The 12,833-nt window shown below is 45.2% G+C and overlaps 1 protein-coding gene and 1 non-coding gene across 6 annotated transcripts in view; both read right to left on the minus strand.

Moving 5' to 3' along the window:
- LOC126544581 (E3 ubiquitin-protein ligase MIB2-like) overlaps window positions 1-8,813 on the minus strand; it is an 83,727-nt gene extending 74,914 nt beyond the window's left edge. The window contains exons 1-2 of one of the 5 annotated variants that reach the window (XM_055061646.2): window positions 8,347-8,813; window positions 2,091-2,187 (exon numbers count right to left, since the gene is read on the minus strand). In XM_055061646.2, coding sequence (XP_054917621.2) covers window positions 2,091-2,187; window positions 8,347-8,444 — 195 coding nt within the window. In that variant the 5' untranslated portion in view covers window positions 8,445-8,813. Of the gene's footprint in view, window positions 1-2,090; window positions 2,188-7,756; window positions 8,213-8,346 lie in introns of those variants that run through there. The other 4 variants (XM_050191998.3, XM_050192008.3, XM_055061672.2 and 1 more) reach the window with 4 other exon arrangements.
- Window positions 8,814-10,945: 2,132 nt separating this feature from the next.
- TRNAS-CGA (transfer RNA serine (anticodon CGA)) lies at window positions 10,946-11,018 on the minus strand. The gene has a single exon. It is a non-coding gene; the product is annotated as a tRNA-Ser (tRNA).
- Between the last annotated feature and the right edge of the window lie 1,815 nt (window positions 11,019-12,833).

The following is a 12,833-nucleotide window of genomic DNA, read 5'->3' on the forward strand; positions in this document are numbered from 1 at the left end:
CCAAGGCAGTAAAACGGCAATCATGGACTTAAGGACACTACTGAGAGACGAATTGATGATTGTTGGTGAGAAACTGGGCCTAGATGTATGCAAGGAAATGCTAAAAGTGGAATTATTGCAGCTAATTTCCGAACAGGCCAGTGAGGAAGAAATTGAAATGGGGTTGGAACTTCTGAAAAAAAATGAGAGAAGAACGGGACAAAGAGAGAGAAGACCGCGAGTTAAGAAAAATGCAACTTGAGCTTGAAAGCAAACGTTTGGAGTTGTCTCAAGGAAGTGGGGCTCTAGAACGATCAAGTGAGGCGGAATTACACCGCATGGACAGGCTATTAAAGCCATTTGAGGTCGGGACCGACATAGGCTTGTTCCTATGCAATTTCGAAAGGACTTTCGAGAAGATGAACTTCGGTCCGAGTACATGGCCACAGCGGTTGCTGTCTATGTTGCCGTGTGAGGTGGCGGAAGTAATCGCCAGACTCAGTTCAAAGGATGCATATGATTATTCGAAAGTTAAGGCTAGTCTCCTGAAGAAATGCCGCCTTTCAGCCGAAGCTTTTCGGCAAAGGTTTAGGAGCGCAGGCAAGAAAGATAGCGAGGGGTATCCGGAGTTTGCATATAGCTTAAACGCCAACCTAGTCTAGTGGCTGAAAAGCGCGGAAGCGTACGACAGCAGACATGATCATTGAATGCATATGTCTAGAGCAGTTTTACAAAACCATCCCCCAAGCTGTGAAACTGTGGGTGCAAGAGAGAGGGAATGTAAACACTGTGGAAAGGACGGCTGAATTAGCCGAAGAGTACGCAACGCTTAGAAAGTTGAACGCCGAGGACGATAATTGGGACGGTCGAAATGGACTGCGGAAACCATTTCCGTTCAAAAAGGGTTCGCAGACTAGACGACCGGAGCCTGTAGACGCGGAGGAAAGGCGCGCAGAAGAGAGCGAGGAGAAATCAAACGGGGAAACAGTACCAAAAGAACAGAAAAGAAAATACGAATGTTTCAGGCCAATCCGCTGCTATAAGTGGGATCGGTGGGATTGACCTCCCAATCCCTACACCGTTAACTGTGACCGTCATTCATCACTAACCATCATTCACAGCTGCTGCAAGTTTTCGATATATGCGATACAGACACGTATATTTAAACGCATTTCAAATGTTCACACGCGCACATTTTATGCAGAGCTTAATTTTACGATTCATACCGCAAACTTAACAGATGCTTCGTAGCAGCAAATCTGTGAGTAGAAAAAGATTCAAGATGCACGAGCTTCTAGATCAAATTTATTTCGTTCAAGGGAATGGATGAGCAATGGCTGGTGGCAGCAGGGGATGAGTGCCGGTTCTTGGAGCCTTGGGTGCAGAATTCAAAGCCACTGGAAAGGTAACAAGTTATTAAGAGTAACAACAGGTTATTTTTATTGCACTATAATCACATAAGATAGCAAACTTGCGAAGTAATTATTCATACATTGCAGACTGTAATATGACAACACATTTTTCTTTATTTCTTCATACTCCTCAGGTTATTTTACTATAACACGGCACTTATTAAACGTACAAAATAATTTCACATTTCTCACGTCGACTAAGGCTGATTGAACAAGCAACATATTGCGGGCGGTAAATGCTGAAGCTATCACAGCTGTCTCATCAGAGGGAGCACACCATGTTTTCGCATACTACAAAACAATGAACACGAGTACATTAATCGACCTTACATGAAAAATGAGAACGCCGACAGAAAATTAAAAACAAAGACAGTAGAGGATAACCAGGGTGCAGCCGGCAACTTCTATCTCCTAGTATTTACTTTGTTTTAAGCACACCGTTCTAGAACCGCATAGCCAGAACAATCGTACAAGCAGCACAGCGAATTGGGCGAGTTGGTAAGTTAACATTCTTGACCTATGTGTGCAGCGTGACGCAGACGTCTTATGCATTCTTTGTCCCGCGTCTGAGTCGCGTTGCACATATACTCAAAAAATTGCACAAGTGAACAACCTCTCATGCCAGACGTACGCATTTCGTCGTGCACAGGAGTGTCACTCGAGATAAATGCTGCTTTAGTGTAAACAAGCTGAACTCACCTCTGTAAACAAGGCGAACGCACCTCGCATATCCTGGTCCCTTTCGGAGCTGGCCGGTCTCGTCCGTCCACACGTGCGATTTGCGCAGTTTGGTGCGCTGCAACCCGTCATAGTGGAATACAAGTTTCAAAATTATGTGTTTCTTACCACTTCACCAAAGTTATTAAATATCATCGAACACCGTACCCGCAACCCGGAGCGGATAGGTGCAACGCACGCTTGACGGTCCGCTGATTGCAATTTCGATGACAACGACAGAAACGAGCCGGCGCCGTGCCCGTAAAGTTGGCTTCGCAGCGGTGCAGTTGATCATTTGACGTCATTTTTGTACCACGTGATAGCGTTCGGCGGATAGTGGTGTGAGCGGCGTCGGAAAAGTTATGCGCAACTCTGCTGCCTGCGGGAGCATATACAGGAACACTAACAGCCAGCACAGCCACTTAGAAATGGCGACAGGGCGCTATGAGCAGCACCAGTGATTTCGTCTGTACAAAAATTCACAATGCAATGCCACGCTGCATTGTCTCCCGCTCTCAAAAGCAACCTAATAAAATTTTTATTATCGACATTACACTACTTCAGATCGATTACTAAACCGGAGAGAGAGAGGAATACAGGAAGGCAGGGATGTTAACCAGTCAATAGTCTGGTTGGCTGCCCTACGCTGGGGCATGGGAGAAGGGGAAGAGAGAGAAGGGAGCGAGAAGGCGTAGATACGTGTACGGACAGCGCTTGAGTTAAAGCCGCTCGCGCAAACCAGAAGTTCTGAGAAAACACAAAAGTGCCTTCCCTGCCTTCTGAGCCGATGATCGGCCGGGACGGTGCTCTAGTATTGTCTGTTCACTCAGAGGACGATCATCTAATTTCCTCAATGTGTTGGACAAAGGTTGTCTTTGTGCTTGAAATTGAGGACAATGTCACAATAAGTGGTCAGTGTTCTCCTCGCATCCGCAAACATCACATGCAGGACTATCAGCCATTCCAATTAGTGCTGAGTAGGCATTCGTGAAGGCAACTCTAAGCCATAACAGGCACAGAAGAGACTCTTCACATCGGTGCAGACCGACTGGAGGTCTGAGTTGAAGTGACGGGTTTAGTCTGTGCAGTCTTGTGCGCCTTGTATGTACGGTATTCCACTCTGCTAAGGAGATCGTGCGTGCTAGAATGCCAAATTGTCTCGCGGTTTCGATCCTTGAGAGAGGAATGGGGAAGCACCGGTCTTCTTGGTTTGACGTCCGAGCTGCCTTATTGGCGTCATCATTACCAATGATACCGCAATGACGTGGTATCCACTGAAAAGAGATATCATGGCCTTTTTCTCTTAAGTGATGGACAAGTTCCGCGATTTCGCACGTGAGCTGATCGTGAGTTCCATGTTGGAAAAACGACTGCACACATTGCAAGGCCGGCCTTGAATCGCAGAAGACTGCCCATTTTCTAGGACTTTCAGCATTTATCACTTGAAGCGCGTCGCGGAGAACCGCGAGCTCTGCAGCTGTAGATGTAGTGACATGGGAAGTCTTGAACCGCTTGGTTATTCTCATTGCTGGTATAACTACAGCGCCACCGGAACTGGTTGATGTAGTTGATCCATTAGTGTAGACGTGTGTGCAGTCGCTGCATTTCTCGTACAAGAGAAGTAAAGTTAGTTGCTTGAGCGCTGATGGTGGCAAGTCCGACTTTTTCTGAAGTCCTGGGACTGTAAGGCGCATACACTACGGAGGAATGGAAGGCCTTGCCGCAGGTGTATAACCTGACCTGAAAGTGGCACGGTGCGCGAAGACAGTCGCACTGAAGGTCGTGTGGGGCCTATCTACTGGGAGACTTGCTAGGCGGTGGGTAGGGGTCCGGGCGAAGTGTGTTATGTGCACACGCATTGTTTCAATGCTAATGTGCGTTCTAATAGTGGAATCTTGAGCGACTGCAATAACTTCAGTCATTGATGCACTCCACGTTAGGTTGAGGTAATTATTTCTTTTAGGCGACACCGCGATGCGGAACTCATCTGAACACGCTGCGGCAATGAGAGCACTGTTAGTGACAACGTGCAGTCTAGTAACGCGCAGAAAATGGCGGCCGTGATAATGCCCACTTCGAAACAATCACGTTGGAGATTAGCGGTGAACTTTGCTGCGCTTGTGCAAAGTATCGCGCTCGATATAGCTGCGCATGATGTTTGCTTGCTTCTTAACTCGCGGTCCTTTTCTACAGCGAAGCTGTATAGGTCTAAAACCCAGGGTTTCGTGACGTCTGAGTGCAAAAAAAGAAGAACTCAACATGTCGGCCGATCCTGGTGATGGATAAGAAAGGGTCTAAGCTCAATGGAACCTACCTTGTGGGCTCGGGGACCTGTAACGCGCCCTTCAGCTACCCTTGCCACACCTGGAACCTAAGCTATCATCATCAAAAATGGCTGGAGCGTCGTCGTCTCCTTTCCCAGCTGGCTCCGTTGCCGCTCATCATTCCAGCGCAAAGTTTCACTTCTGTCGTCATAATAGGGAGGTCGCGGATACGGGGGTATGATGCATGGCTTAAGGGGGGTATGAGCCAAACATTGTCTTACGTGACGGACACATTTAATAACAGAGGTAATACGCGAATGTGCGTGCGTACCTATATCGTCACGATGCCGACAGATCAGGACAAATGTGTTCGTACCTTTGTTCAAAATTCTGTATCACCTCTGTCTCGTGCGCTAAACAGCTTCGCTGGCCATCTCCCTTCACAGAGTGGAATGGCTCATGAATCTTTTAGTTTTTTTCCTTGGCGATTTCTCTTTGATAAGCCGGCATTGTTTCGCTGCCACATTATCTTACTTCTCTTTTTTCGCATGTAAAAATACACCGACCACGTGGCACATAAACACAAGCGCATTGTGCTGTTGCCCTGCTCGTTACACGATCTAGCAGCACGTAGAACCCTACAGCGAACCCTGCCGTTATTTGTTGCCGTCGTTGTTGGCGACCTTTAGAAGCCATTACAACAGTAATCATTTCAAGAACTGATAACGTATCCGGCAGGATGCCCTGCACTTTTCTGCGTGCTGTGGGATCATGTAATCAGAAGTGCTCTCCACGTCATTGTGAAAAATTGGCAAGCCCCGGTTATCACATGTGTTTCCGTAATAACCGACAAAACGCATTTGTCTGTCCGATAATAGTGCCTGCCTCCGCTTACTACCCATTGGCGATGGCGTTTCCATAGTCGGGTACAAAATGGGACACGATTTTCAGTCAGGGAATGTTTCAACCGAATCAAATGTGCGTAGGGCACGTCATAGCAAAGCCTGTGTATTAGGCAAGGTAATTCCCGCCCTGGATTGCGACAAAGTCCATTATTGAATCCTTAAAGGGATTCTAAAGCGAAACACTGAATCAGTTTAGATTGATAAAGTATTCTCAAACTCTGCATTCTTTCATCACGCGGTAATAGATTGGTACTAGAAGAGGAAACGACGGTCAAAGTTTCACTTCTTAATCTCGCGCCGAAACCCCAGGGTTGGTACGTCAATGTGACGTCAGGGATTGCGAAGTATTTCGCGTTTCGGCGATTCGCAGTTGAGTAAAAGCTCTAGAAACTTCTCGAGTTGAGACTTTGGCCCTTCTAGAACGCAAGGTAGCGCATCCCTACAGCCGAGATTTCACCTGCACATGCATAAAGGCGCGTATATGAACGTTTGTGACAAGGTGAATTGTACCGTACAGTAATGTTCATTCAATTATAGCTATAGCAACGGCAACAAAGCATTTATATATAGTGTTCCAGTCAGTGGTAAGTGTGCAGAGAAAATGAATACTTGGCTCAAATGCTTCTAAAGAAGATGTTATTGACTTTCCATCTGGCATGCCACGTGAAGCCGGACAGCCTGCGATCAAAGCTGTAGTGAAGAGTGGTCACATGAAAGAAAAAAAAATAGAGCAAAATACGGTTTCATTACATGATGTCGCATTCATGCCGTGATGTCTTTACGCGCAGAGAGAAAGAACAAAAGGTTCGTGCTACCTGCTGCACCATCTGCAAAGTCACTACATCGAGTAGCCTACAAAACTATAGGCAGTGAGTGTAAGTGTTCCCTCGGCTTTATCGCTTCCTTTCAAAACTTCCTAGTAAAAGGAGTCGCATCTAATGGCAAACATGCTCCGAATATGCATTCGCGCCTCAACTAGACGTTCCTCCTCAAATTTGTGTCGCCTAGACGGTAGTGCCGTTACGCTGACACTGGCTTCGATAACCAATTTAGCGTCGTTTTTACGTGACGTGAGATAACCTTGATACGCGTCAATAAGTCATCGTAACGTTGACACCAATGTCTTCGTATTACTAAAAGGGCTCTTTTTTTCTTTCTTTTCTTTTTTTTTTTGGCACGAGCATCGAGTCAGCACAGTACAGCACTTCCGGTTCCCCTCCTGATACGACTGGGGAAGAAATTCGAAATAAGTCATAAAAAATAGAATAGTACAGTACAAAATTCATGGTTGTCATCATAGATGTTATATCAGATTATAAGTTTACTCACAACTTGTGTTAATGAAGTGCCTTGAATAATTAGAATTAGAAATTATTGGGATGACCGGGGACGAAATTCAAAATAAATCGGAAAGAAAAAGACAAAAATTGTGCAGTACAAAATTCATGGGGTTCATTATATATGTGATATCAGAGCACAAGTTTAGTTGCAAGTTGAGTTACTGAAGTGTCTGGATTAATTAGAACTAAGTAGAAATCACTGGTTACCGCACAGCAAAGCACTGAATCGAAGACGTTAGAGACCCGCCACATGAGCACGACTTTGGGGAAATTCCTGGAAACCAGGAATTAGAAAGCTGAAGTAACGAAGTTATACAAGAAGGGGGCATGATATTTAACTGGCTGATTAATGGAAAACAGTTGCCTCCGAGTTGGGTTCGTGCGATGCGTTCGCCTAAAGTTAAAGAACAGCAACGCCGAGGTGCGAGTGCCGCTAAGAGGCACATAAGTAAAAGATTAGGGTCGCCTACCATTTTCTTTTTCGCGTGCAAAAAGCAAGCGGTAATGTTTCTGCAGATTGTACTAGAATAGACGTCACTACGGTTTTAAAGCGCCCAGGAACAGCCGTGAGTCCTTAGGTCGGTGCCGTGTTTCTTAATTCATTTGTGCAGTGCATGAAAAATCATTACACATTAGGTGAGTATTAAGTGCTTAAACGACACAAGAAAGCAATGAGAATTATGGAAATGCAAATAATTGCAGTATAGGCCTGACGGACTCGATTCTGCAGCGATTAAACTATTATGACTCACGAAGAAAAACAGCGCGAAAACAGTGTCCCGTACGTGTGAACGTATGTTGACATGCTGGTGATACTTAAGATCAATACTTAGGAGCTTCGACACAAACGAGGATAGATTTTCAAAGCTGTCATCAATGATAAAATTGCTGGGCGACATTTGAAGAATAAAATTCCAGGCTAGAATCTCGTACCAGTGTTCTTAACACGTCGTACGAAGTCGCGATTTCAAAAGGTACGCGCAGAAAATGCAGATGCAAGAGGAACAACAAGACGCGTTCTTGCGAACGCGTTTTTTTTTTTTTTTTACGCCTAGCTCAAACTATAGAGGCTGACACTACAACTTGTTCAGCTTTCCATCCTACGAAACTGCGAGTTCGTCTCAGCCACGGTGACTCACAATTGCGTGATCATACGCCCGTGTGCCGATGTTTCGGTGCGCGCTGACAAACGGCGTCATTCATAACACCCCAGTAGGTTAGCAGACTAGCGGCAACTGCAGTCAGGATGGCGAGACTTTGCTAATACCGGTGCAATCGATCTATCGAGTGCCCGTGGCAGGAGCCTACGGTAAACACGCCACATGGAGCGATAGAAGGGACAACCGCTTTATCTGCCGCCGTTTACTGCGCATTGCTACCACGAATAGGTTTAAGTTTGCTCGCTTTGCCATCCTTCCTCAGTGCGACTGAAAGTCGAGCGAGCTAGAACATATTCGTGCTGCTCAAAGGCAGGAATGCAATTGCCGGACACAAGCAGGATGGCGTCCGTTTTCGTTCCTTCTGGTGTGCTTGTTTCCACGCCTGCCTTTGAGTAACGCGAACACTTTTTTCAACTTTTGAGTGTGTCAGTAAAGGCCGAAAAAGAAAACCGGCAACCTTTGGGCTTCGCGAAACCGGTTTCTGGCGCACGAAGTACCGCCGACGTACACGCATAGTTTCGGGCTGACTGCACGCTGCCAACATAAACAACCACCGAGCTCGCACTTACCTCACTGCGGCCAACTCCCGCGGGCACTCGCTAAGCAGGCAGCAACGCGCGTACGTGAAATGTAGATCCCTTTGAAAGTGTTGCTGCAAAAAAGTCATCCAATCCTCCGCAAGACTTCGGGCTCATTCGATTCGTTTCTCTATGCTCGCTCCGTCAGCCTTCGTTGCTCTCCGACGGCTTCTTCCCGGTTGGCGACGAGCCGACGCGATTGCCAGCGACTCGGGCAACGTTTCCCGTCAGTCTCCGTGCTATCGTTCTATCGTTACAACGCCCCCGCTGAAAAAAAAAACAAGGTAAATACGAAAGCAAATACAAAGCGTTGGCTCCCTCCGGATGGCGTCGCCACCCTATAGCGGCAGCGCGGTCGCTTGGCGCGCTGAGGCGCTAGACCGCTTATTACTTCAACCTTCTCGGGCCTGAAAGCCGCGCAAGCACCGAATCGCTTTTCAAGCATGTTATCATTACTGACAAGCACGCTCCCCCCCTCCCCCCCCCCCCCCAAAAAAAAACGACAAAAAAAAAACGTTTTCTTGTTTACACAAACCAGCAACATTCTGAAGGGGCCTGCTCCATGTACAGTCACGTTCAATACGAGTTGCAACATGAGGGCCATGGTCAATTGGGCTGCAAGAGTTTGCGGCGGCGGGGTCATACGCAAAAGTGTAGAACTAAACACCGTTCTGATTACTGCCGCTTATAAAACAGTTTATCGTATGTCACCGTCGTCGTGTAGTCGTTGAGCCTCTTCTATCATGGACACCGCGCGTTGCAGATTATTTTGAACGCGAATGCATGCCTGGAGAAAATTTCCATTTTATCACCGTTGTTGTGTAAAAGTTGCTTTTCTTGGCGTAAACACCGAGACGAATGTGTACAGCATTGCAGGGCAGATTAGCATGTTGGTGCTGCGTACCCCATTTTTATATCAACTGGTGGCTTTCGGTACGCATCTTAGGGTTTCTCTTCGTCGCCTGTGAACGCACAACTTCTTAAGGTCGAATTAGTGCCGATGTTCTCGAAACCTGACGCAGCACAATAAAATTCATACACTCCCATGGACGTCCACATGCATTTCACTTTGTACTCGTGATTAATCGTGCACGTTATTACCCACGGGTTAATTGTAAAAAAAATGTTGAATGTAATTTGGGCAACACATACAATGGGTCTCAGGAGGCCATATATATATAGGCACAATGTATTGCGCGTGTTTCTGCTAGTATCAAATTATTAAGAATTACGGAATAGAGAGAACAAGATAATTTTCGGCGACCGACCGCAGCCGCAGACATAAGAATCGGCGCGATTAATCACCGATACAATAATTAAATGCGGAACATTTCTTGCGAACATTTGCCATTTTGACGGTATCTATCTATCTATCTATCTATCTATCTATCTATCTATCTATCTATCTATCTATCTATCTATCTATCTATCTATCTATCTATCTATCTATCTATCTATCTATCTATCTATCTATCTATCTATCTATCTATCTATCTATCTATCTATCTATCTATCTATCTATCCATCCAACGTCTTGGTGCTCTCATGGTCGTTTCGTTCACATGGTACGTACCAAAATTAGCATAGCATGACAAGCGTATATCACGAACATACATGATGGATCATGACATGCGTGTCATGTAGGTCATGAAACAGTCGCCTACGTTTCGGTATGTGCCAAAATTGGCACAGTTTGACAAGAGTGTATGACGAACATAAATGATAGGTCATGATATGAATGTCAGGACATGCGTGTCATGTAGGCTATGAAACAACCGCCTACGTGTTGGTATGTACCAAAATTGGCGTAGTATGACAAGAGTGCTGTGACGAACATAAAAGATAGTTCATGACATGAATGTCATGAGATGCGTGTCATGTAGGTCACGAAATAGTTGCCTACGTCTTGGTGCTCTCGTGGTCGTTTCGTTAATTTGGTAGGCTCCCCGGACACTGCCTCGCGCAACATTGATTCCCACAGGGCGTGTGATGTGCCGGCTTTTTTTTTATTTAACTGAATAACTTTGATGACTTTATGGGGGAAGCTGTAATTGAATAATCGAAGCCAGGCAGCACTCGAAGCGTAATCGTTTGCTATAAACTTGTCGCCTTGCAGCAGTTTCGAGAAATACAGACTCCAAGTGTGCCATAACATACACCGCTGTTTGAGTTGACGGTTTTCAGCGTATCGTTGCTGCATTTTTATTTGCATAAGTGCGTGTGCGTTGTGCGTGTGTGTGTATTGTTTGTATATACGAGACTGAGTGCTCTCTTAAGTCGCTGGCGTCATCGTCGTGCGATGCAGCAGTTGCAATATGGTATAGGCGAGCAGACGTGAGTTGTGGAACTAAGCATTTGAAGGTGACAAAAACAGTTGAAGAATGAAGTGAATGGAAGCAGAAGCAATAAATAAACACACACACACACACACACACACACAATCACGCATCTATATATATATATATAGTCATATCATAAGAAGCCAACAAACACTGACACCAAGGACAACATAGGGGAAATTACTTGTTCTTAATGAATGAAATGAAGAAACGATAAATTAATGGAAATTAAAGTGGATGAAAAAACAACTTGCCGCAGGTGGGAACCGAACCCACAACCTTCGCATTTCGCGTGCGATGCTCTACCAATTGAGCTACCGCGGCGCTGTTTCCCCATCCACTTTCTTGGGTATATATGTGTCCTAGTAGAACCCTGGGAGTGTTAGCCAGCGCCACCACTCACAGACCGTGGCGGCGGACGTGGAACGTCCTTCTTGCCGCAGGCGTCACGAGAACGTGATCTTTTTTTTGGTCAATAAACCCACATATGCTACCTGAAGGCATCAATGTTGCCGGATTCGAGACCCTCGTTATGTAATAAAGGAGAAAAAAAGGGTTAACCGAGGGGCCCGAAAATTCGGGCCCCTCGGTTAACCCCTTTCTTCTCGTTTATATATATATATATATATATATATATATATATATATATATATATATATATATATATATATATATATATACATACATATATAAAGAGGGTCTCGAATCCGGCTACATTGATGCCTTCAGGTAGCATATGTGGGTTTATTGACCAGTTGCCTTCACCCAAAAAGATCACGTTCTCGTCACGCCTGCGGCAAGAAGGACGTTCTACGTCCGCCGCCAAGGTCTGTGAGTGGTGGCGCTGGCTAACACTCCCAAGGCATAGAGTTTCCTACAAGAATTACTAGAGGGAACTCTGGCGCTAGTGTCTACGGGAGCTGCAATGGGAGCGGTTGTCCCAGCATGGGAATTATGGGAAGTACATGGATTTGCCTAAACTTCGTCCTTTTGGCTTCAAACGGCATTGTGACTTTGTTAACTCGTCATTTTCAACAGTATATTGCGGAATAAATAATTAAGTAAACATCATTAAAATTGCCCGACGGCAGGATTCGAACACAGGGACTATAGCACAGAAGCCTGATATTGAAACCATTAAGCCACGGACGTACGTATCGACAAGCGAATGAAACGCCCTTATGAATTATCGCGGGCATGCCAGTGCCTTGAGACGCTTGGCGTGTTTCGATTTGGCCACCTGGACAAGCTCAATCGCTGCAATTAATAGAAACTGTACGCGTTCCCGGCGTCTTCTGCACTTCGAAGAATATAGATTGCGCTGAAATATACGACAATAATATTTATATAGCGTAATATACAAAGCCACAAGAACGTCTGAATCCACAAGCACGAAGATCAGACAAATCCATGTACTTGCCATCATTCCCATCGTAGGACAACGACTGCAGCGCCAGAGTTCCCTCTAGTAATTTTGTAGGAAACTCTATGTCCCAAGGTTCTACTAGGACACATAAATACCCAAGAAAGTGGATGGGGAAACAGCGCCGCGGTAGCTCAATTGGTAGAGCATCGCACGCGAAATGCGAAGGTTGTGGGTTCGGTTCTCACCTGCGGCAAGTTGTTTTTTCATCCACTTTAATTTCCATTAATTTATCGTTTCATTATTCCATTTATTAGGCACAAGTAATCTCCCCTATGTTGTCCTTGGTGTCAGTGTTTGTTGGCTTCTTATGATATGACTATATATATATATATATATATATATATAGAGAGAGAGAGAGAGAGAGAGAGATGTAGAGCCTAGATGTTAGTGGCAGATACCAACTCTAGAGTATTAGCCAAGAGCCGGGTAGTTCAATATAAGAAAAAAATATAAAATAATGTAAACAATGTTTGTGAATCGGTATATGCGAAATAATAGATTCTTGCATATGATTTTAATAGATTGAATGAAGAGATAAAAACAAAAATACAGCTAATATAATTTATTTTCTAGAAATATAACGAAACCTATAAGTTCTGATTTTATGTTCGAAATCTTTCTGACCCTGCAATAAAATCCTGGATGTCATCGCCAACCTTCCTGCGACTGTACGCAAGGGTCGAGGCCCACAAACATAGCAAATTTGGGACATT

The sequence above is a fragment of the Dermacentor andersoni genome, chromosome 3 (genome assembly GCF_023375885.2).
Source record: "Dermacentor andersoni chromosome 3, qqDerAnde1_hic_scaffold, whole genome shotgun sequence".
NCBI lineage: Eukaryota > Metazoa > Arthropoda > Arachnida > Ixodida > Ixodidae > Dermacentor > Dermacentor andersoni.